The 22,104-nt window shown below is 56.2% G+C and overlaps 1 protein-coding gene across 2 annotated transcripts; it reads left to right on the forward strand.

Annotated features, from left to right (window-relative positions):
* Positions 1-122: 122 nt before the first annotated feature.
* On the forward strand, positions 123-10,470 carry DHX38 (DEAH-box helicase 38). Of its 2 annotated transcripts, none has more exons than XM_080365107.1 (26): positions 123-749; positions 1,302-1,489; positions 1,647-1,751; positions 2,142-2,307; positions 2,421-2,539; positions 2,657-2,733; positions 2,948-3,103; positions 3,742-3,903; positions 3,989-4,096; positions 4,950-5,062; positions 5,166-5,303; positions 5,564-5,750; positions 5,833-6,018; positions 6,448-6,588; positions 6,792-6,902; positions 6,979-7,095; positions 7,343-7,450; positions 7,566-7,678; positions 8,207-8,415; positions 8,494-8,648; positions 8,726-8,881; positions 8,957-9,091; positions 9,171-9,296; positions 9,684-9,779; positions 9,943-10,064; positions 10,203-10,470. In XM_080365107.1, exons 1-26 carry the CDS (start codon positions 427-429, stop codon positions 10,288-10,290), a joined length of 3,705 nt encoding a protein of 1,234 aa, XP_080221233.1. In that variant the 5' UTR covers positions 123-426; the 3' UTR covers positions 10,291-10,470. The 2 variants fall into 2 exon arrangements, with proteins under 2 accessions (XP_080221233.1, XP_080221234.1); XM_080365108.1 differs by having other exon boundaries at positions 126-749; positions 10,206-10,470.
* The last annotated feature ends 11,634 nt before the right edge of the window (positions 10,471-22,104 follow it).

Consider the following 22,104-nt stretch of genomic DNA (forward strand, 5'->3'; position numbering starts at 1 on the left):
GGGTTCTCCCCCCGTGAAGTGTGTGGGGGGGGGCGGTCCCTCCTGCCCGCTCCGCCCCGCTGCGGAGTCCCCGGCCAGTCTTCCCGCGACCACGTGACCCCAGGCCGGTCCCCCCGCACCGGAAGTCCGCCAGCGGACCGGTAGCACTCCTTGCCTGGCGGTGGTTGGCCTCTGACGGTCGCCACCCCTATAGGCTCCGGCCGCTACGTCTATGGTGCGCGTGGCTAGAGCGGCCCCTCTCGCGGAGCACTGTGGGGCGGCCATGGCGGCACTCCGCGGGCTGGTTTGTGGTCGCTGAGGCAACGGCAAGCCGGTGCGGGGTCTGTGGGAGCGGGGCGGGGGCCGGGCCCGGCCAGTGCTCCGGTGCCTGCCCTCCCGCTGACGCTCGGCCCTGCGCGGGACGGGGACCGGGAGCGGTCGGCGGCGATGGCCGAGGCGAGCGAGGAGTCGCTGCACCGGCTGGCGGGGACGAACCCGGAGGCCGAGGCCGGCGGGCTGGTCCTGCGGAGGCGGAGCGCCGCCACCGAGCAGCACGTCTTCAAGGCGCCAGCGCCACGGGCCTCACTGCTGGGCCTGGACGTGCTGGCGGCCCAGAAGCGGCGGGAGCGTGAGGAGGAGGCGGCCGGTGGGAAGCGGTCCAGGGTCTCCTCCTACAGGGACTGGGAAGAGGGCCGTGACGAGGCGGGCAGTGCCGAGGAAGACGATGATGAGGAGACCGATCGGAGCAGCCGGAGCACCCGCAAGGACAGGTGGGGTCAGAGGGGGGATCCGGGTGCTGACGGTGGCACCGGGCGCTTTACAACCGCTGGATCCCCACCGGGGCAAGCAGCGTGACTGTGGGGTGTCAACAGTGTTGTCATGTGTGGGCGCTGCTCCCTGGAACAGCTGTGGCTAGAGCCTCCTACAGCTGTGGCTGAGAGGTCTGGCGATCTCCTCTGGGGAGGACGGGGGGGGGGGCACCTCTGTAGGTCCAAGCTTTTCTGAGGGAAAAGCTCTTCTGCTGTTGCCCTCCCTGGGGCGTTATAGGCAGGAGTGCTTTTAGATGTTGTTAGGACCGCAAACACCACCCATCCTAGTCCTGAGGCTGCTTCCTGATGCCTGGGGCAGTGGCCTGCTCAGAAGTGCACGTGTCCAAGAGCATGGGCGGACTTGGTGGGCTGTTAGCGAAGGATGGAGAGAGTACTTTTAACCATAAGCTTCTGCTATAGCAGAGGTTAGAGCTAGAGTTATATGAGACAAGTCAAAGGCCAGCTATCCGTCAGCACTGCTGAGCTTTTTTTCCCTTTGTTTTGCTTTTCCAGGCATTACCGTTCTGTCCATGTGGAAACACCTTCCTATACAGGGGGTGTCAGTGAGGAGTTTTGGGAACGCAGCCGGCAGCGGGAAAGGGAGCGTCGGGAACATGGTGTCTTTGCCTCCTCCAAGGAGGAGAAGGAACGAAAGAAGGAACGCAGTAGGGATCGGGACCACGATCGTAAACGGGAACGCGGTAACTGCTCAGAGACCCTTGTGACCCTTCCTGCTTAGGGTTTGGCCTTGTCCCTCATCCTGTTTGTGGTCCTTCGCTAATGTTCGTGATGTTTTCTGCAAAAGAGTTGGGAAGCCTATTTGTGTATGGGGCACCTGATCTTACTTTCTTTTTGCAGAGGAGTGGGACAGAAGTCGTCACAGCAGCAGATCAGAGAGAGATGGCTCATCAGAGCGGAGCAGCAGGAGGAGTGAACCAGAGAGTCCCAGACATCGGCCCAAAGGTAGGAGTGGGACCCAATAGAGTTCTCATGTGCGACCTAACAGGAAGGGGCTTGTTCTTGTTTCTTGCTGTTTCTGTCAGGCCAAGTGTGGGTAGAAAAGCCTGTATCTTTCGACATTTGTGGTTAGGGCAAGAATCAAAGTCCTACCTCGAGCTGAGTCTGGGAGCAATCTGCCAGCTGTGCATATGTGAAAATCTGGATGATCTCTGTGCAATGGGGTCTGTTCTGGACCTATGCAATAGAAATGTGGTCCTTGAATCGCTGGGTCAGCCCCTTCTCTTAAAGGAAAGGTAGATGGGTACCCTCTGTGCTCCTTGCTAGAAGGTGTAAGGTGGCTCCAGGTGCCTAGGGTCTTGAATATCAGGTGTCAAACCCCATCTCCTCTGCTAGATGCAGCCACGCCATCTCGCTCCAGCTGGGAGGAAGATGATTCTGGCTACAGCAGTGCACGCCGGTCACAGTGGGAATCTCCCTCACCCACACCTTCCTGTCGAGACTCAGAGCGCAGCCACCGGGCATCATCAATGCGGGACACAGACCGGAGAGACCGGGACAGGTACCAGTGGCAGGGCTACAGCTCTGAGCTGTTCAGCTGCAGAAAGGGGAGAGGGTAGGTAAGACTAGTGCTTGTCTGTGGGCACCAATTCCTCCCTCATGCTGTTTTTTCAGGTCTGTGAGGAGCAGGTACTTGGATAAGACACCATTGCCCACCCCATCGTACAAATACAATGAGTGGGCTGATGACCGGAGACATCTGGGGGCCACGCCACGGCTGTCCAGAGGGAGAGGTGAGGAGCTGGGCAGCAGTGGAATCTCCTTCCTTGCACAGAACAAGGTCGGGCTCTGTAGGATTTTCTCCGGAGCGGCCAGGCTGGCGCCCGGGCTGACCAGCTCACTCCCTCCAGGGCGGCGTGCAGATGGGGAAGAGGGCATTGCCTTTGAGACGGAGGAGGAGCGGCAGCAGTGGGAGGACGACCAGCGGGTGAGAGCCTGAAGGCAGACAAGGAGTGAGGTGGACAGTGGGCTTGGGGCTGCCAGGCTGGCCTGGCTGGGGGACTGCCAGCAGGAGTGGCGGGGTGGGGGGCAGTGGGAGGATGCAGCCTGGCTCGGCCCAGGGAGCGTCTCCGTGGATGTGTGCTGCAGGGGGCTGGCTGCCCTGGCTGGCAGAGCTCAGGGCCATGCCTGTCCCCTTCTAGCAAGCTGACCGGGACTGGTACATGATGGATGAGGGCTACGATGAATTTCACAACCCCTTGGCCTACTCCACTGAGGAGTACGTGAAGAAGCGGGAGCAGCACTTGCATAAGCAGAGGCAGAAGCGTATCTCAGCACAGCGGCGGCAGATTAATGAGGTAGGGGCAAGATGCAAGGTTGGCTTCTCTGAACGTGGGTTTTGCTGCCCCTTGAGAGATCCACTTGCTGGCAGCGAAGGCTGAGTCCTTGCTCTCAGGTGGAGAAGGACAGTCTGTGTCCTGGCTGAGACTGAACAAGGGCTCACGGGGAAACTGGTGTTAAGTTCCCCTGGAAAGTGCGCCCGTGTGGGGCAGAATTTGCGGTGGATTGCAGTATCCAGGGCAGCAGGAACGTAGAGGGCAATGGTCCTGCTATTCTGGGCTGTGGGTTACTAGGGTTGTCTACTGTTGGCCCAGTGGATGCTGGGGGCTGCTGCCCTCTGCAAGCAAGTGGGATTATGTCCAGGCTTCCTGGCATACTCTTGAGTACGGCAGGAGCCTTGTGGAGAATGTCTGTCCTGCATTTCCTTGGAGACTGTCCCGTTAACTGTGTGCTTCATATGGCCAGTCTGTGTTTCCTGTATCCTGCTTTCAGTTACTGATTCTTCCCTAGTGCTTGCTTTCAGGATCCCTAGGTTGGAACCATCAGTTTTATCCTGGTGTCAGTGCAGGGCCCAGACCTGAGCTCAGTGTTCTGGTGTGATCTCTTGGACTTTCTGTGGGGCTTCTGTGTATTTTCTGATATGTTTTTCCTGCAGGATAATGAGCGCTGGGAGACAAATCGCATGCTGACCAGTGGTGTGGTTCATCGGATTGAAGTGGATGAAGATTTTGAGGAGGATAACTCTGCTAAAGTGCATTTGTTGGTGCACAACCTGGTTCCCCCTTTCCTAGATGGAAGGATTGTCTTCACCAAGCAGGTAGAGACTGTGGCTGAAGGCACTGATGGCAGGGAGCCCCGCAAGTGTGAGATCTTCGTACTGAAGCAATACCTTTTTCCTCTAGCCAGAGCCAGTCATCCCTGTCAAGGATGCCACCTCAGATTTGGCCATCATTGCTCGGAAAGGCAGCCAACTGGTGCGCAAGCACAGGGAGCAAAAGGAGCGTAAACGGGTATGCTGTGACCTTTTGGCTTACCTACCCCACTGTACACACATTATGTAGTGTCTCAGAGCCTTTTGTTTGCAGGTTACATGCTTTGGCAGCAATGATAAAGACTTCATATTTTTACAACCGGGGATATTCTAGCAGCCCAGGTCATTGCATTGTCTCATAAGCAGCTGCTGTGATGTGATTTCCTCAAGCACTGCCTGGGACATGTGTCACTGTGCACTTATGCAGAGGAGTCTGATCCAAAGAACATTCAGATCAAGGGAGAAGAGAGCAGGTGGAAGAATGCGAGATAGCCTAGGGACAGTCAGCAGTCAGTATGGTGGCGGGATATATCTTGTCATGTCTCAGCAGAGAATTTGGAGGAGGAATATGCAGTAAGGTAACATATTAGGTTTTGGGGGTGTTTTCTAGGGTCTTTCTTTAAAGCTTGTGTGATAGATGTGGGGAAAGCACAAATGTGTTCTTTGTAAATTGAAAGTGAGCTGGATCTGTGCTACTCTGAGTGGAATGGAGGTGGAAGCTAAACTGATACTGGAGGTGAGAGCAAACCGGAATGTGGGAGAGAGACCTGTGAGCACCTGTCAAGAGCCGGAAGATTATCTGTGGTTGAGAGTTATGTAGACTTATGTTCAAATTTAATGGAAGGGTCAGCAACTGGAACCGTTTTCTTAGGAGGCGGTTGATCAGGATGAGGAAGAGGAAGACATGATACAGGAATGGGGTGTGCGTTGTGCATTGTGCATTGAGGAATTGTGGGACTAATATACTTTCCTAGTCTTTATGAGTATGATTGCAGAAGAATGATTTGTCAGTGCTTGCTGTGGCAAAGTTACGCTGCTCTCTGTCCTCCCAGGCTCAGCATAAGCATTGGGAGCTGGCAGGCACAAAACTGGGAGACATTATGGGGATCAAGAAAGAAGAGGAGAAAGACGAGATGGTGACAGAGGATGGCAAAGTCGATTACAGGTAGGAGCTTGCTTTGAATTATTCCTGCTCAGCTGGTGATGGGGGCTGTAGGCATAGCAAAGTGCGTGGAGCGGCAGTTTCAGGACTTCTGGTGTTTACTTAGGACTGAGCAGAAGTTTGCTGAACACATGAAAGAAAAAAGTGAAGCCAGCAGCGAGTTTGCCAAGAAGAAATCAATCCTGGAGCAGAGACAGTATCTGCCCATCTTTGCTGTGCAGCAGGAGTTGCTTTCCATCCTCAGGTATGGCAGCTAGGTAGCTGGTCACAGAGCATGCCCAGGGCGTTGGCCTACAGCCTACACCTCAGGAACCCGAGTGAGAAGTTCTCCTGGATACCTGGCCTGTTTGGAAGCTGTACCCTCAGGAAACAAAACCCATTGCTTTGTGTGGTTTGTGGCAGATCTCTTGCCTGAGTAGGGTGATGCTTGGGAGGCCAGCAGGGCTGTGAATGCAAAAGCCCTTTTTTGTGGTGCATGAAGAAATACTTTTTCCCTTTCTTCAGAGACAACAGCATTGTGATTGTCGTGGGGGAGACAGGGAGTGGGAAGACAACTCAGCTGACACAGTACCTCCATGAGGATGGCTATACAGACTATGGCATGATTGGCTGCACCCAGCCCCGCAGGGTGGCGGCCATGTCGGTTGCCAAGCGGGTCAGCGAAGAGATGGGGGTGCGTCTGGGAGAGGAGGTGAGTCTGGCAGTGGGTGCAGCCTGATGATAGTGAGTGCATGGGGCTGTTGAAAGACTTGGTGTTCCCTCTGCCCTCCCAGGTGGGCTATGCCATCCGCTTTGAGGACTGCACATCCGAGAACACAGTGATCAAGTACATGACAGATGGGATCCTTCTTCGTGAGTCGCTGCGAGAGGCTGACCTAGACAACTACAGTGCTATCATCATGGATGAGGCGCATGAGCGCTCACTCAATACTGACGTGCTCTTTGGCCTGCTTCGGGAGGTATGTGTGGCCTGGACTAGAGGACAGCAGCGTAGGCCACATGAACTGGTCTTAAAGCAGAGTATTGGCAGGAACAGCCCTTCTCTTCAAGGTCTGGGAGAGGGAGGCAGAGCTGCCACATTTCTGTCTGCACTTGCTGATCCAGCATCCTGGTCCCTGGTTCTGGAGGGTTAAATCTCTCCTAGTGCCTAAGTGCTGCCAGAGGATTCCTGGCTCACAGTCAGAAACAGAGATCTTTGCTGGCTTAAGGCTTCCTGGACGCATGTTTTAACTGCACAGATCATACAGAATCTGTGTTCCCTGGCATTAGTGGCCAGTGCCTCCAGGGTACAGCAGAAACTCTGTCCTGTGCTGTTGCCCCAGTAATAATGGAAGCAGTCTGCAGCCATGCACAAATGCCCCTTATTGTTTCTTTCATCTGCTTTGTAGGTGGTGGCCCGACGCTCAGATCTGAAGCTTGTTGTTACTTCAGCCACCATGGATGCAGATAAGTTTGCCTCCTTCTTTGGGAACGTTCCCATTTTCCACATTCCTGGGCGCACTTTCCCTGTTGATATTCTTTTCAGCAAGGTATGGTTGCTGACATTCTTGCAAACAAGAAATGCTGCACAGGGAAGTTCTGTTGTGACAGGAGGGGGCTGTGACTTGGGTGTGCTGTACCCTGTGGTAGACAGAAAGGATAGAGGAGGAGTAGCCATGCTATGATGCAGTCTTGCATGCAGGATGGGGCAGGTGAGATTATTGGCGTCTGTAATCTGGGCTGTGCCTTTCAGACCCCACAGGAGGATTATGTGGAGGCTGCAGTGAAACAAGCCCTGCAGGTCCATTTGTCTGGTGCTCCTGGAGACATCCTTGTCTTCATGCCTGGCCAAGAGGACATAGAGGTGAGCTGGAAGGGCAGGCACCATCCTACCCGCCTTGTTATTTTAATCTTACATTTACACCCCTCTTTGTATCTAGGTGACCTCAGAGCAAATTGTGGAGCACCTTGAGGAGCTGGAGAAGGCACCTGCTCTTGCTGTACTGCCTATCTATTCTCAGCTACCGTCAGACTTGCAGGCCAAGATCTTCCAGAAGGTGCTGATGTGTGCTCTGTGAAAGGAGTGGGCATAGGGAAAACTAGTGCAGGGAAAACTGCTGAGTGTGGGTGAGAGGTGCAGGCATGCCTTTTTGTATTTCATGTGGAGAGTGAAAGCTTGTGCCCCCCTCAACTTCCCAGGAGTCATTCCTGTCCTTCTGAGTTCTGTGTTGCTGCTCTGCACTCTTTCTCAGCAGTGCAGAGGCCCCTGCCCAGGGATTTGACTGATGTGCAGTATGCTTGCAGGCTCCGGATGGAGTCAGGAAGTGCATTGTTGCCACTAACATTGCAGAAACCTCACTGACAGTGGATGGCATCATGTTTGTGATTGACTCTGGCTACTGCAAGTTGAAGGTAAGCCAAGATTTCCTATACTGTTTATGTCTGTGATTTCTTGGCTTGGGTTGAGGGAGTTCTGTGATAGTGACCTAGCTTTCCCCTTACTTTAGTCTATTCTTGTGCCCTGCAGGTTTTCAACCCCCGTATAGGCATGGATGCACTGCAGATCTACCCCATCAGTCAAGCCAATGCCAATCAGAGGGCAGGCCGAGCTGGCCGAACAGGCCCAGGCCACTGCTTCAGGTAGGCATGCCACTGGTGTTGCTGTTCCTGTCCCTGTCTTTTCTGCAGCTTGGCATCAGCCTATATATTTATTTTTCTCACTGGAGTTGTTTGTTATCTTGAACTTCTGGCACAACGAGGGCAGTAGGCAGGCCTTGAGGCCTTTTGGACCCAGTGCTTTTGCAGAGGAAAGGATGTGCTCCTGCTGTTTCCCTTGCCCATCTTGCCTCGCAGCTGTTGTGCTGTCAGGATAATGGCCAAGCTGAAGGCAGCTTTCTCAGGGCTTTGCTTGGAGACTGGTTTGCACCCAGGGAAGGACTGTGCTTGGGAGGGGTGGACACTGTACTGCAGCCCAGGCACCCTTACGTGCTGGGGAGGCCGTGCTTTGGCCCGGGTAGGGGTTCCTCCCTGGGGTCCTGCTGGCTGGCCTGGCTGAGTGCAAAGCTGCTGTGCTGTGCTGTGCCTGACACGGGGTGGGCAACGGCTGGTGGGTCAGTAAGGAGCAGTGACCTGAACTGAAAAATAGTGCTCTTGGCATCTGTTCCCCAGGCTCTACACCCAGAGTGCCTACAAGAATGAGCTGCTGACAACCACGGTGCCCGAGATCCAGCGCACCAACCTTGCCAATGTAGTGCTTTTGCTCAAGTCCCTGGGCGTGCAGGACCTCCTGCAGTTCCACTTCATGGATCCACCCCCTGAGGACAACATGCTGAACTCCATGTACCAGCTGTGGATTCTGGGGGCCCTGGATAACACAGGTATTGGCTGCTGGGGAAAGCTGTCAGCCCCTGGGACTGGGACCTGCCCAGCTGCTGAGCCCTGCGTTGTTCCTGCAGGTGGTCTGACCTCAACAGGACGTCTCATGGTGGAGTTCCCACTGGATCCTGCACTCTCCAAAATGCTCATTGTCTCCTGCGACATGGGTTGCAGCTCTGAGATCTTGCTCATTGTCTCCATGTTGTCTGTGCCTGCCATCTTTTACCGGCCTAAGGTACCTATTTGCTCTTCCAGCAGTTCAGGACTTTCCCCTGCCCTTTGATTAACCTGTGTTCTTTGTTCACCCTTTAGGGCCGAGAGGAGGAGAGTGACCAAGTGAGGGAGAAATTTGCTGTTCCAGAGAGTGATCACTTGACTTACTTGAACGTCTACCTGCAGTGGAAGAACAACAGCTATTCCACACTGTGGTGCAACCAGCACTTCATCCATGCCAAGGCCATGCGGAAGGTGAGGCTGTGGCAACAAAGCTGGGGGAGGGAGCCTTATGTAGGAGAGGTATCTGACTGCCACACACCTTTGCAGGTCCGAGAGGTGCGTGCCCAGCTCAAGGACATTATGGTTCAGCAGCGGATGAGCCTAGCATCCTGTGGTACCGACTGGGATGTTGTCAGGAAGTGCATCTGTGCTGCATATTTCCATCAAGCTGCAAAGCTGAAGGTAAGAGGTGTCTGTGCTAGTCTAGGGGCTGTGAAGCCCTGTCTGGGAACAGGTGGGCTAACTACACTTCTCTCTGCAGGGCATTGGGGAGTATGTGAACATCCGCACTGGCATGCCCTGCCACCTGCACCCCACGAGCTCTCTGTTTGGGATGGGCTATACACCAGACTACATTGTCTATCATGAGCTGGTCATGACAACCAAGGTGAGCTTGAGCTGAGGACTGGTGATAAGGGCGACGAGTGCTCTGAGGCACATGGAGGGGGCTTTACTGTGATACTAGGATCTATCAGAAGGGCATTTCTCATCTATGCCAACTAGGCATGTCTATGTCATTTGCAGAGTCCTGCTTGTCCCTTTCTCAATATTTTTTCCTGGCTTATGTGGGACAGGTCTGAACCTCTTTGGTCTCACCACATCCAGCCCATAGAAGCTTCTGAGACCAGGAAGAATGGTCTGGATGGAGTCTAGTCCCAGTGTGAGAAGTGCCATCATAAGTGGGGGAGAGGGGGAGCTGCCATGGCTCTGGAAATGGTCCCCAACCCTTGAGAGTGCCATCCTGCTACCCTGGTCTTTCCTTCTGTCCCTGCAGGAATACATGCAGTGTGTCACTGCTGTGGATGGAGAGTGGCTGGCAGAGCTGGGCCCCATGTTCTACAGTATCAAACATGCTGGCAAATCACGCCAGGTGAGTCTCCTGTCCAGAAAGAGCTGATGGACAGGCCCACTGCCTGCCTGTTCTAATGTGGGGTATGTGTGTTTTGACACGGAGGGAACAGGCCCCTGGGCCTGCAGAGAGGGCTGCTGGCCAGCCTTCTGCCTGTCCCTGACCTGCTGCTGCCTTGCTCCAGGAGAACCGCCGCCGTGCCAAGGAGGAAGTGTCTGCTATGGAGGAAGAGATGGCTTTGGCTGAGGAGCAGCTGCGGGCCCGCCGGGAGGAACAGGAGCGCCGTAACCCACTGGGCAGTTCAAGGTAGGTGCTGGCCCTGCCTGGCCCTGGGTTGCCTGCATAAGAGCAGTAGGCAACTGTGTAGAGGATCCCAACGTCCCCGTGGGTGTTCTAATGCAGAGAAGGCGGTATATTCCACTAATCACCCTTGTACTCTCCTAGCAGATCTACTAAAATCTACACCCCTGGGCGGAAGGAGCAAGGGGAGCCCCTGACACCACGACGCACCCCAGCCCGCTTTGGCCTCTAAGAAGGCAGTGCCTGTTGCTTTGAGGCTTAAAGACTTCCAGGAGCAGATGAGTCTAGGAGAGCGCCCAGCTCCTCTGATTACTGTACTCTGAGGCGCGCTACAGCTTGCGGCCCAGGAAGGCTTTGGTGCTTGGCACTAATTTTGCTACGGAACAGAAAGGATTTTATTTGTTTAAAAGTTTTCAGTCTAATCTTTGCTTTGTTTTGTGCTGCTGCTTGTCCTGGCGTTGAGTGTTGGGTGGAGGCAGCCCTGCACAATTCTGCAGGGCTGTTTTCATCAACTTGTTGCCTTGTGGAGCCTGGGACAAGGCACAGAATTACACTGACTTAGAGGGCAAAGGCAACCTGTCTGTGGCCCGTACTACTGCAAAGGCAGTTCTCCCACAGCCCGTGCCCTAGGCAGGCAGCTGGTGCCCAGCTGTCCCTGAGCACATTAGCCCATAGGCACGGCCCTGTTTCAGGCCAGGCGGCGTCAGGAATTCCACTCACCTTCAGCTGCTCACATTTGTGGTGCTGCTCATGTGTTCTGACCATGAGGGATGTGGTTTTCTCCTGCGTCCTGCCCAGTGTGTCTGGAAGATGCCTGGAGGATAGGCAGGGGAGATGGGGTAGTGGCAGTGATGCAGAGACTATCCTCATCTGCTGGCCTTGCAGGAGCTTGGGTAGTCCAGCAGTTGTCCAGCTGTCCTATACACCCCTGCCAACAGCAGTAACTGCTGTGTGTGGAGAGCTCAGCCCCACTCCCTGTGTTCGCCACTTACTCCTTTTCACCTGTCAGCTCTGTCATCTGCTTGATTTGCCGCTGGATCTCGTGCCCTAGTTTCTCATTTGACTGCCTGAAAATAAGGTGTGAGTTGGTGTGAGAAGGCAGCCACCTGCCCCTCTACTCCAGTAAGGCTTCTCACTCACATCTGCTCCTTCGCACCCTGGAAGATGTTGGCCGGCACCAGCTCCCTCTCATCACGCAGCCTGCTACTGTTGGAGCATGCCAGAGCGTGGGAAGAACGCAGGGTTTCTACCTGGAAAGAACAAGCCCCCATGCCGTGTGTGAACCAGCTCTTTCCAGCCTCTGTGAGCCCAGGACTGAAGGCAGTTAGAGGAACCAGGCTATGCTGGGGCAGCAGCCTTTGGGGCTGAGCAGAGAGCCTGGAGATGTCAGTGCCTTGGGAGAGCTGCTCTGGAGAACCGTTACCTCAGCACCACGGGCTGTCATGACATAGTAGTTCCAGGCTGAAGGGCATTTTTCTAGTGACTGAGCAAAGAAGGCTAGTTTAAGGAGAACAAGACGTTCATCCCTGCTGCCAGTAGGCCCACAGTCTCCTCCCTTGGTGGCCTGGGATCTGCAGTATGCTGTCCCCTGCCCTGTCCTCTTCACCTCTCCTCCTGCCTGTCTGTCGTTCGCTGGTGCGAGGGGCCCAGCCTGCACCTCCTGCCCTTGGGCTGTGGAGCTGCCTGTTTCTGCCCTGCACCTGCTCTGTTGCCTTGCTGAGCTCTTCCTTGAGGAAAGGCAGCTCAACCTTGCAAACAACCAGCTCCTCTCGCGTAGCCAGAGCGTGCTCGCTGTCCTGGTGTAGCTGCTTCCACTGCTGGACTTGGCTGCTCGGCTCCCGCAGCTTTTCCTGGAGGGAGCGGGCCTGTTGGTGGCATAGAGAGGCAGTGAGAGAGGTGCAGGCTGAGCACAGGCTCCTGGGCCCCTGTGGGAAGGCTTGGGACATGCTTACCCTCCTGGCCTGCTCTGCGCCTGGGACCCCAGCGGCTTCCTCAGCTGCCAGTGGAGCTGCTGCCTGTCGTCCTCACAGGCTGCAACCTTCTCCTGCCTGGCTTTCTCTTGCTGGGCTTGGGCCAGCTCTGCCTTCAGGGTGGCCATGTCCTGCACCTGCATGGGACAGGGAGGGTGGCTGGCCAGGCTGGGGCTCTCCCCAGCAGCTAGTGCTGCCCAGGAGGACAGGGCTCTGGCGCCGAGGGCTGCATGGTGGCTGGCTGCATCTTGGGGCTCTCCTGTCCCTGCTCTTACCTGTCGCAGCAGCTCTGCCATGTGCTTTCTGTTGGAGGCCACTTCTTGGTGCAGGTGTTGGATGGTATCCCTGGCACTGCTGAGCTGCTGCAGACTTCGCTGCTTCTGGGCCTGGGTGGCTTCCAGCTCCTCCTGCAGCCAAGCCAGGCTGTGCTGCAGGCCCTGGCACTGCTCCTCCTGTGCACCCAGCTGCAGAGAAGCCAGTGTGTTAGTGGGTGCTGTTGCTGTGCTAGGGCCACAGCGAGGCCTCTGCCCTCTCTCCTGCTGCCAGTCCCAGCTTACCGCCCTGTCCTGCAGCACTGGCTTTGCTGCAGGGCTTTATTCATTCTCTTGAGGGTGCTGGTCCACTCCTTTGCCTGCTGCAGCTCTTGCTAGAGCTTTTCTTTCCCATCCTGCTGATGGCACAGCTTCCCTTGCAGCTCCCATGGCATGCAGTACCCATGGGGCAGGGGAGACTGGGGCTGGGCCGATGGTGGGACCCCACAGCAGATCTTGCCTGCTACCTGCCTGCTCCCTCAGGACTTGGAACTGTTCCTGGCTCCTCTGCAGCCTCTCTTCAGCATGGGCTACAGCATGCACGTGCTGCAGTGACTGCTTGAGGGTCACCTGCCGTTTCCACTGCCACTGGCTCAGCTTTGCCTGCAGCTGCACTGCCACCTCCCTGGGGACAAGGGCACAGTCAGAGCTGTGCAGCCCCAGGCTGCCCTCCCTTGATGGAGTAGGCGCAGGCAGAACCCTGGTAGGGCCCTGGCTGGGCCGGGGACAGCCAGCCTCAAGGCCTGCCTACCTGCTCTGTGCCTGCTCACTTCTGCAGCACTTGCAGCTTGGCCTCCACCTCGCAACTGGCCTTGCACTGCGCACCCTTCCCCAAGTGCAGGCATGGCTGCTCTGTGTGCTGCAGGATGCTCGGGGCTGGCAGGTGCGCCTGTGCCTGGGCTGCTTGAGAGAGCGGGGGCAGGCTGGCATGGCCTCTCCCCATGCTGTCCCAGGGCTTCTGTGGGAAGCAGAGCAGTGCTCAGCCTTGCGGCATGGCTTTGGGCCATCTGTTCTTGTAGCTCCTATGCCCCCCTTGGCTGCTTCCCCGCAGGCTTGGGCAGCTGCCTCTCCACCTTCCCAGACGTGCACGGGGAAGCACTGTCTGCCCTGTAACTCTGCCACTAGTGATGCCCCAAAAGTGCAGGGTGCCTGCAGGGTCTTGCATTTCCCCACTGTTGCACCTTATGGATGCCAGATGTCACCTTGCTGTTGCCCTCTGCCACTGCAGCAAGCCACGGGCTCCAGCTACCACTGGGCCTGGGCTCCCTGCTGGAGCCACCAAGAATGTGGATCCCCAGGGTGCTGGCTGCAGGCTCCAGCCCTCACATGTCCCAGCCCTGGGGCCCTGGATGCCCCCCTCCTTGCTCACCCCACCTTCCTCAGCATTGCTTTGCCCAGCCCCCCTCCAGCCATGTGTCCTGTGCCTGGTACTGGTGCTCCTCAGCTGCACGCTTCTGCCTGCAGTGCATCACCTCTGCGTCTGCCATCACCCGTGTGAGCAGCGTGGCTGCTGGCTCCTGCCTGGCCCCATGCACCTGTGCTGTGGCTGCTCAGCTGCCGGCACCGACCTGCTCAAGCAGCTCTGTGTGCTCCTTCAGCCTACCGTAGCCGGTGTCAGAATGGCTGTAGGTGGCCATGCAGGAGGTGACCTATCTCTGCACCACCTCATCCTTCTGCTCCTGTGGAGAGGTGCATCACTGGCCTGTGGTACCCAGCAGGGTGCAGGACCCCCTGTATCACCCTGTGCCCCCGCTGTGGAGAGGCCACAGATGAAGAAGCAGCTAGTGTGGGACAGTCTGCGGGCAATGGGCTGTTGAGAGGGGCCTGTGGCAGAGGAATGTGGCCTGCACCAGGTGGGAGGCAGGATGGCTGCTGGCTCCTGGCCTTCTCATCCCTGTGCGGCCCCTGCAGTGCCCTCCCTGTTGTGGCAGTGTCTGCTGGACACCCAGCAGCCCTGGGAAGGCATCCCTGCGGTCCCTGGCTTGTGACAGGGCATGGGCAACATGGGGAGAGTGGTGAGCTGAGCTCCCCGGCAGGACTGCGGGCTGCAGCAGTGCCACCAGTGCAGGGATGTGCCCAGGGTGTCAGTAGGACCGCTGGGGGCTGCAGTCTTCCAGCTCTGCTCAGCTGGGTGGACCGGGCCATGCCAACTGTGCCAGCCCTTTGCCTGGGCTGGCTGGGCTGTTCCGTACACAGCGCAGTGCTAAATCCTTGTCCCACCGTGGCTGGCAGGACATCCCCTGCCCTCTCATGGTGGGGCTGGTCACCAGCTGTTTGCACAGGCAGGGCACTTGGGCAGGCATGGTGCCTAGCCCCTGATGGGATGGTTTTAGGGGGTGCATGGCCACATGAAGCCTGGCCTGTGGCCGTTGTGCCTGGCAGTGGTACCTTGCTCATCACCATTTGGTATTGCTGCATCAGAAAGACCAATACTTGGTGCTTCTGCTCCACTGCATGCTCCTGCTGCTCCAGCTGGACCAGCTGCTTGTGGTTTGTGCCTGCGGAAGTCCAAGTCCAGTTGCAGCTCCTGTATCGAGGCCAGCGCCTGTGCTAACTCCGGCTTCTGTTGCTGAGTGTCCTGGCATGCTTGGGGCTCCCCTTGCTGTGGCTCCAGCACGGATGCTTGCTTCTGGCCCTAGGACATAGCATGAGCAGCATCTGCCTGGCTCATTGCTGTGGCCAGCCCATCTCACAGCTCCTGCCAGGCACTGGAGATGGATGACAGTGCTGGCAGTCCAGGTTTTGGTCAGAGAGCAGCAATGCAGTATGCTGATGACCAGTGGGTGCAGACCTCTTGCCCTCCAGGCAGCACCACCTTGTGTGTGTGTACTGACAGTCCCCTTGGGCTCACAAACAGCCAAGCCCCCAATTCTGCTGACACTTGGCACTACAGTGATGCCAGCGTGAGCTGTGGCTGCTGTGGGAAATATTGGCAGTAGGACCAGTACAGCCGCAGCAGGACTGGATGCCCCTGAGCCCTTGTGCTCTCCCTAGCCCTGGGGAACGAGCTGTCTGGTGGCACTGGTGAGGGCTGGCCAGGGCCTTCTATACCACCCAGCCATCAGCCTGTGACTACACCACCAGTGCCTGGGGTGGGAGTGAGGTCGGCACTGCTCACCTGAGGCTGCCAGGCCTTTGTCTCCTCCTGAAGCTGCTGGATGGAGCTGCTCAGCTCTGGTGTTGCCTCCTTCGCTCCCAGTAGCTCTCCACAGGGACCCTCAGGCTGGCCCAGAGGTGTAGGAACCCTGCCGGACATGCCACATTTTGGCCATTCTCTCACTGCTGGAGGAACCACAACATGGGACAGGCCTTTCCCGCTGGCTCGACAACCATTGGTCCCAGGGAGGGGGCAGCCAGGGATGTCACCCCATCCTGTCGGGGGCAGCCCCCCATCCTGTGGCATTGGCACTGCAACTCGCCATCACGGGAGCACCCGGTGCGGTGCCAGCAGGAGATGCTGAGCGTGGGGCTCCTGCAAAAGCAGGGCAGAGCTGCACGGGGGCCCACGGTCCTCCCTGCTTTCCATGAAGCACAAGCCCCCACTGCTGCCTGCAGTCCTCACCGAAGCCTTCCCGTGGCATGCTCCTCGATGGTGCTCCGTCCCTGGCATGCCATGACACTGCTCTGCCAGCAGCCTGTGCCCTGGTGCGGTTCTGGGAGCAATGTGCAGAACCAGAACCTTGTGATGTCATGCACTGGGGAACTCCTGGAGCTGGTGCCTCCAGCAAGCCCCATCCCACCCCGCTGGCGTACCCAGCACTGGCTGGTACATAGTGAGGCCTGTGGCATCCTCGTGCCATGGCTGAGCCCTACCAGCCTCACACTGCCCTTGCACCCTCTTCTCTCTTTGCACCCTCTTCTGTCTGTGCTACCCACCTGGCACCCTTCTTGTGGCTGTGTTCTGGCCTTGTTGCTGGCCCCAGGACATGCTACAGGCCCGCAGCCAGGGGTCTGGGCCAGTGGGGCCAGCAGTAGTGCCACGCTCAGTGCCATACCCCGTGACAGCCGGGCACAGCTGCCTCCCACTGTGCTGGCCTGCAGCTGCCTGAGATGCCCCCCTGAGCTGCGCTGGGCTCTCAGAGCAGTTATTGACCACATCAGCTAAGGCTGCTGCTTTGTGTTCCTCCCTGTCAAAAAGGTAAAAATAACAGGAACAAGTTGTCAGAAATGAAATTTCAATTTCTCCACGCCCTTCCCTGTCCATGCAGCTTCCCAGCACAGATCAATAGTGTTTAGACAGCCAAGGAGATTTTTTCCCCTCTTAAAGCAGCAGATCAATAGCAGAAAAAAACCCAAACCCAAAACAAACCCTCTGCCTGTGTGTGTGCATGCATGTGTTATAGTAATTGTGAAGAAATGGGGCCTGAGGCTGCCCAAGCAATGAGATGGCAGCAGCTAGGGGGTGGGTGGCTGCGTGGTGTGGTCCCCTGCTCTGCACACCATGCACAGGGCACGGCCGGCAGGACCCGCCGCAGGGGCACATCCTGGCAGGGCTCTGGGCCCCGGGGAGGCTGAGTGTCCCCCAGAAGCTTCCAGCGCCCATGGGTGAGGAGAGGCTGTGGGGATGGAGATGAGCCTGCCTGTCAGCCTGGCTGCTGCTGGGGGGGCAGTCGATAGCAATGCAGATCAGCAGGTGCATGTGCAGCACTGATCTGCTGGGGAGAGGGCAGGCAGCTTTTGCAACGGGCAAAATCCTGTCGTGCAACCCTGCAGGAAACCTTCACCCAGGGCTTTTAGGAAAACGACCCGCCAGCACACAGGGGATGGATGGACTGGTGCTGGGAGGAGGAATCTGTGTCCAGCCTTGGCAGGCAGTGACCTCCAGCCGGTTCCTGGGGCACAGGGGACCTGCCCCATCCCGTGGGGCTGCAGGTCACCCTGTAGACAGTGAGAGGTGTGGTTGCCAGAGCACCATGTATGTAAGATGGTGAGCAGACAGGGAGAGAGGCAGTGCTAGCTCAGGGTGGATAACTGTGCAGCAGTGCAGTCGTGTGAAAAACAGTGCACAGAGGTATGGTGTGGATGGGCTTGCTGGCTGGTGAGATGGGGGTCTGTGCTGCCTGAGCTGGGGGGCCTCTGGGCAAGCCATGCACCCCAGGCCAGGGTGCTTGCTGAGGTGGGGCAAGCAGATGGAGCTGCCCCACCATGGCTTAGCAGCTCTGGGGAGTGTGTGGCTGGCCTGCCCTCCCTGCCGGGGCCACATGCAGCAGCTCGGGTGCCCTGGCGTAGCAGCGCAGGTCACTGGGTGCCTGCAGTGCCTTGGACATGGCCACACAGTGATGCCCCAGGCACACACCTGCTGCTGGCCCTGCCTGCCTGTGCCACTGGCTCCCAACGTCACCACCCCTCACTGATGCTCAGTGCAGTTTCACAGGTAAGTATTTTAACTGGCAATTTCCAACACCAAGCTGGGTCTAGAAGGTGAACGAAGATGTACCATAACAGGAATTATCAGTTGCCATGACGACCTGCTCCACCAATGAGTCGAAGCCACAGGCGGTGGAAGCAGGAGCAGACACAGCACCGACACAGCACCAACACAGCCCTGCGAGCTGGGCCACTTAACCCACACTGTGCAGAACACAATTGAATTTAGCCCTGATTTCTGCCAGTGCAATGGAACAAAATTTCTCTGCCGATTTCAGTCTTGTTCAGGCAGTGGCAGCCAGGGCACAGTGTCCATGGCTGCCATCCTCTGCCTTGGTGCTCTGTTGCAGCCTTGTTGCTGCTTTAATTAAAGCCCGTTGCCCTCCCCGGGTAGCACCCTGCACACAGCACACATGCTGGGGCTGAGCCCAGAGCAGCCCACACTGCTCTACGTGGCACAGTTCGGCATGGCTTGGCATTGCTCTGCTGTCCCGCAGCAGTATGCACCCAGATCTGCAGCCTGCAGCACCGTGGCCCACTTGCAGTCACTGCTTGCGTGGGCCTTTGCCACCTTGTTTGCCCTTGTCGCTGCATGCAGCAGCCCTGGCTGTGCCACTGGGCTACGCTCACTGCCAGGCTGGTTATTGCATGTGCTGTGATGGTCCGCATCGCCGTGCCACATGTACTGCACTGTGCTGTGCCATGCTGCACTGCATTGTGCCACACATGCTGAGCTGTGCCACGCCATGCCGTGTTGCATTGTGCAACACACAACACTGTGCTGCATTGTACCATGCACGCCATGCTGTGCTACACTGTGCTGTGCTGCAGGGACCCAGCCACCTGCTCCTAGAGCCAGGGAGCTGCAGTAGGGCTCTGCTTTGGGATGGCCCATGGGCTGCCTGTGCCCAGGCAGGTCTGACCCACTGCCATGCCTGTCCTTGCCCCCCAGCTCATGTGATCCTGCTGCCCCAGGCTGCTGCTGTGGGCAGCGTCTGTCTTTGTGGGTCTCAACCCTGCTCCAGCTCCTTGTAAGCCTGTGGGGCAGCCCCACAGCCCTGACTCACAGCCACCTGCCCATGCTTGCCTGGTGCTGGGAGGACTGGGGGGCCAAACTGGACTCTGCTGGGTGAGCTGGCACCATGCAGTGTTTGGGGGTGGGAGTTGTCTCACTTTAATTACTGCAGTAATGTTATTCTTTTCAGTGCCACTTTAATTGAAATTAAACAGCTGCCACGTTCTGGCTGGGACAAAAGTGAATCCCTTTTCATTCTCCTCCAGTTTAATGAAGACTGACGTGCTGAGAGAAAACAAAGGCAATCCAGCTGCTGCCTCTCACCGGCACACGCACCAGCAATTACTGGGGACCCTGCAAGTGGGCAGAGATACCCTGGAGCACCCCACAGCTGCCAGCACCAGGCAGCCCGGCCCCCATGCCCCAGGGCACTCCTGCCTAAAGGGTCTGGCTGGGGGGATGCAGGGGATGGGGTGCCCACGCGGCAGGGGATGCCGGCACAGGGGGTCAGGGAGCACTGTGGTGTGCCCAAGCATCGAGTCCAGGCTTTGATCCTATCTATTAAGAAGCACCCAGCCACCAGCCGTGCCCCAGTGCAGCCCCTTGGCCCTCCTGCGCTGCCGGGGTTGTCCAGTCTCTGCGAGCTCGACCAGTGTCCACCTCCTGATGTTCAAAGTCGCTGACTGGCCCACACAGCCTGGAAGCCTAAGCTGAGACAGCAGTATCAGCTGAGGAGGGCACCTCTCTTCAGCCTTAATCTTTCTCTCTGTTTTAGGACTAGGAGCTTGCTTGTGGTGCCATTCAGTACTTTAAAATATGCAAAATGAGGCAGTGGTACAAACCTCATTAACACCCGCCTCCAACATCATTAAGATGTTTCCAAGAAAATTAATTGAGAGACTCATTAAAAATAAATTAAGAAAAATGTGTTGCAGAGCGCCTGCTCTGAGCTCGTAAATCACGGCTCAAAGCTCCAGGCCGCTGCACAGGCAATTAACACCAGCCAATTTGTTTTATCCTGACTGCGAAAATTAGAAAGCAGACATGGAGATTAGATTAGGGATGTCTGTCAAGCGGAACTTGGAGTGAATATTTTAGGATACAAAATGGAAATCAGGAAAACAAAGCTGGGACTTCATTTGGAAGAGCTGACAGGCAGAGGTGGGGAGGGAGGAGAGAGATTTAGATGTTTTGTGTTTCAAGGAGCGGCACCATTGTCTGTATTTAGATATGCACCCATCTCGCACTCCCACTACCAGACAGCTCTCCATTTTCATCTGCGCATCGCCAGTCCTTTGTGGCTGTGCGCACAGATACCGACTGCCCCTTTCGGGAAGCGTGAGCTCACATTGAGAGCACGCTTTGAAGTTGCTGTGTATTACGTAGCCTGAACCGACATGTCGCCTATGCATACTCTGATTACACACTTGGATTAGCAAACACAGTACAACTGGGTGAGACCGCTGCCTGGGACTTAGTCAGCTTTGTGCCATTAGCACCCCTTTGTCCACCTCTAGCACCTTCCATCAGAGGATCTCAAACTACTTTATATTCATGAACTGAACTGCAGAGCCCTTCTGCAAAATGAGCAAGTGTTATTATCCCTGTTTTGCACAGGGAAGCCGAAGCAGAGATAAGTTAAGGTCTTGTAACTATGTGAATGCATGCAGCAGCAGACACTGTATTTGTGCATACCAGTACGTGCTGGACACCTTGACGGTTAGCTGTGCAGCCCAGCATCCAGCCACGACGGCAGCAGAATCAGCCACGGTGCACACGAGGGGACAGTTCGCAGACATCCACACTGACAGCTAACAAAAACGCAGGTCGGAGTGTCCTGCCTGTGATCAGCTGTATAGCAGGGACAGATCGGTCCCGGGCCTTCTGCTGCTCAGGTTCAGCTGAGGCTGGCCTCTCCTGCCGCTGGGCGTTGCTTCCTAGCAGCCACCCTAAATGGCCATTTTTGGAAAGCAATGATCATGCTTTTGCACACAGGAAACAGGAAAAACCCCTGGACAGGGCAGATTTTAATCCATATTTTCTTTGCTTTCTTACCTCATGCCATCTAGACACGTCCAGTGCTCATGTCCCGAGGTCCAACTCCGTAACATGCCTGATGGTTTTGAGTGGCATTTTAAAAGAACACTCCAAGTATCTGAACTGTTTAATAGCTTAGAAGTGCACTCCTGCATTTGAACCTGTCCTTCTCTGACAGCCCCTTCTTTTCTGTCCCCTCCACAGAATGGAGGGGTGCTGCCTTCCTGCAGCCACTGTATGTCAGTTCAGTTAAATTTCAGTATTTAATGTGTATGTGAATTATGTACACTCCCCAGAATCCCATCTGGTTTTGACCAGGTACATCTGCTGGCACCAGTGTGGGTCAAGCCCACTGATGGAATGGTTTTGGCTTGTAAATTCTTTTTATTTTGCCAGTGCAGTACTTCTGCATCTTTTAACAGGAGGAACTTCTGCCTTCCCACCAAATGTAAGCCCACACATTCATGTACATGCTTTCCCTCAGCCCACCCCAAACGCTGCCTCAGTCTCTCCATGTGGGTTCCTGGATTGTGTGGTCTCTGTATCAGTGTCCCATGTACTGCAATTGAGAAAATGGAAAGCAAAAATCAGTTTGGAGTAAAACCCAGACGCAATCACCTTAATATGAGCAAGCTCTTGGCACGTACAAAGCAGCACAGAGGATGGTGAACTCCAGCAAGTGTGAGATGCCTGTGTCAGGAGTTGTTATAGTGTTTTTACCTAACAAATGGAAGAAAACAATGAAATGATGGATTAAGTCATTAATGATAAATTCATGCATGCAGGGATGGGGGGGACAGCAAAGGAGGTGTCCCACCACCACTGAGATTCTGGGTGCTGTGCAGGCAGGACTCGGGTGCAGGCACATTGACAACAGGTCACTGCAAAATGTAAAATCCCACTTTCAGGGCCAAAGCACAGAACACTGCTCCTGCAGTGCAGAGACCTGTCCCAGGAGCATGGGCTTGCTGGAAGACATGGCAGTCTTGGAGCTTAATCATCAGCTTGCGGGTGCTTGCTGGAAGCTGTGGGCTAATGAATCAACACGATTGCTGAGTTAGCAACAGGTACACCTCAGCAAGGAGCTGTGGTCTCTTCGTGGCGGCAGGAGCTCGTGTGCTCCTGGTGCTCGTGGTGCAGGGGGATGTTGGAGCCCTGGGTGAGGCTCCAAGAGGAGCCACAGGCACTGCCTCAGCCTGCAAGACTCAAGTGAAGCCGCCTGTGGCATTTAGTGGAGGAGAGAGTGAGGGGTAATCTGCTCACACATCTGCATGTAAGCGGTTTCGTGGAGAACAGCGTCGATAACAGAAGACTCTTAGATCTAACAGGTGAAAGTACATCTCAAT

This window comes from Falco punctatus, assembly GCF_963210335.1.
Source record: "Falco punctatus genome assembly, chromosome: 14".
NCBI classification, from domain to species: Eukaryota; Metazoa; Chordata; class Aves; order Falconiformes; family Falconidae; genus Falco; species Falco punctatus.

What these genes read in the sequence shown, in the direction of transcription:
- DHX38 (XM_080365107.1), top strand. Translation starts at nt 427, where the DNA reads ATGGCCGAGGCGAGCGAGGAGTCGCTGCACCGGCTGGCGGGGACGAAC. An exon ending in AGCAAAAGGAGCGTAAACGG is followed by an intron (nt 4,097 to 4,949) that starts GTATGCTGTGAC and finishes CTGTCCTCCCAG; the next exon opens with GCTCAGCATAAGCATTGGGA. An exon ending in CTGGCTACTGCAAGTTGAAG is followed by an intron (nt 7,451 to 7,565) that starts GTAAGCCAAGAT and finishes TGTGCCCTGCAG; the next exon opens with GTTTTCAACCCCCGTATAGG.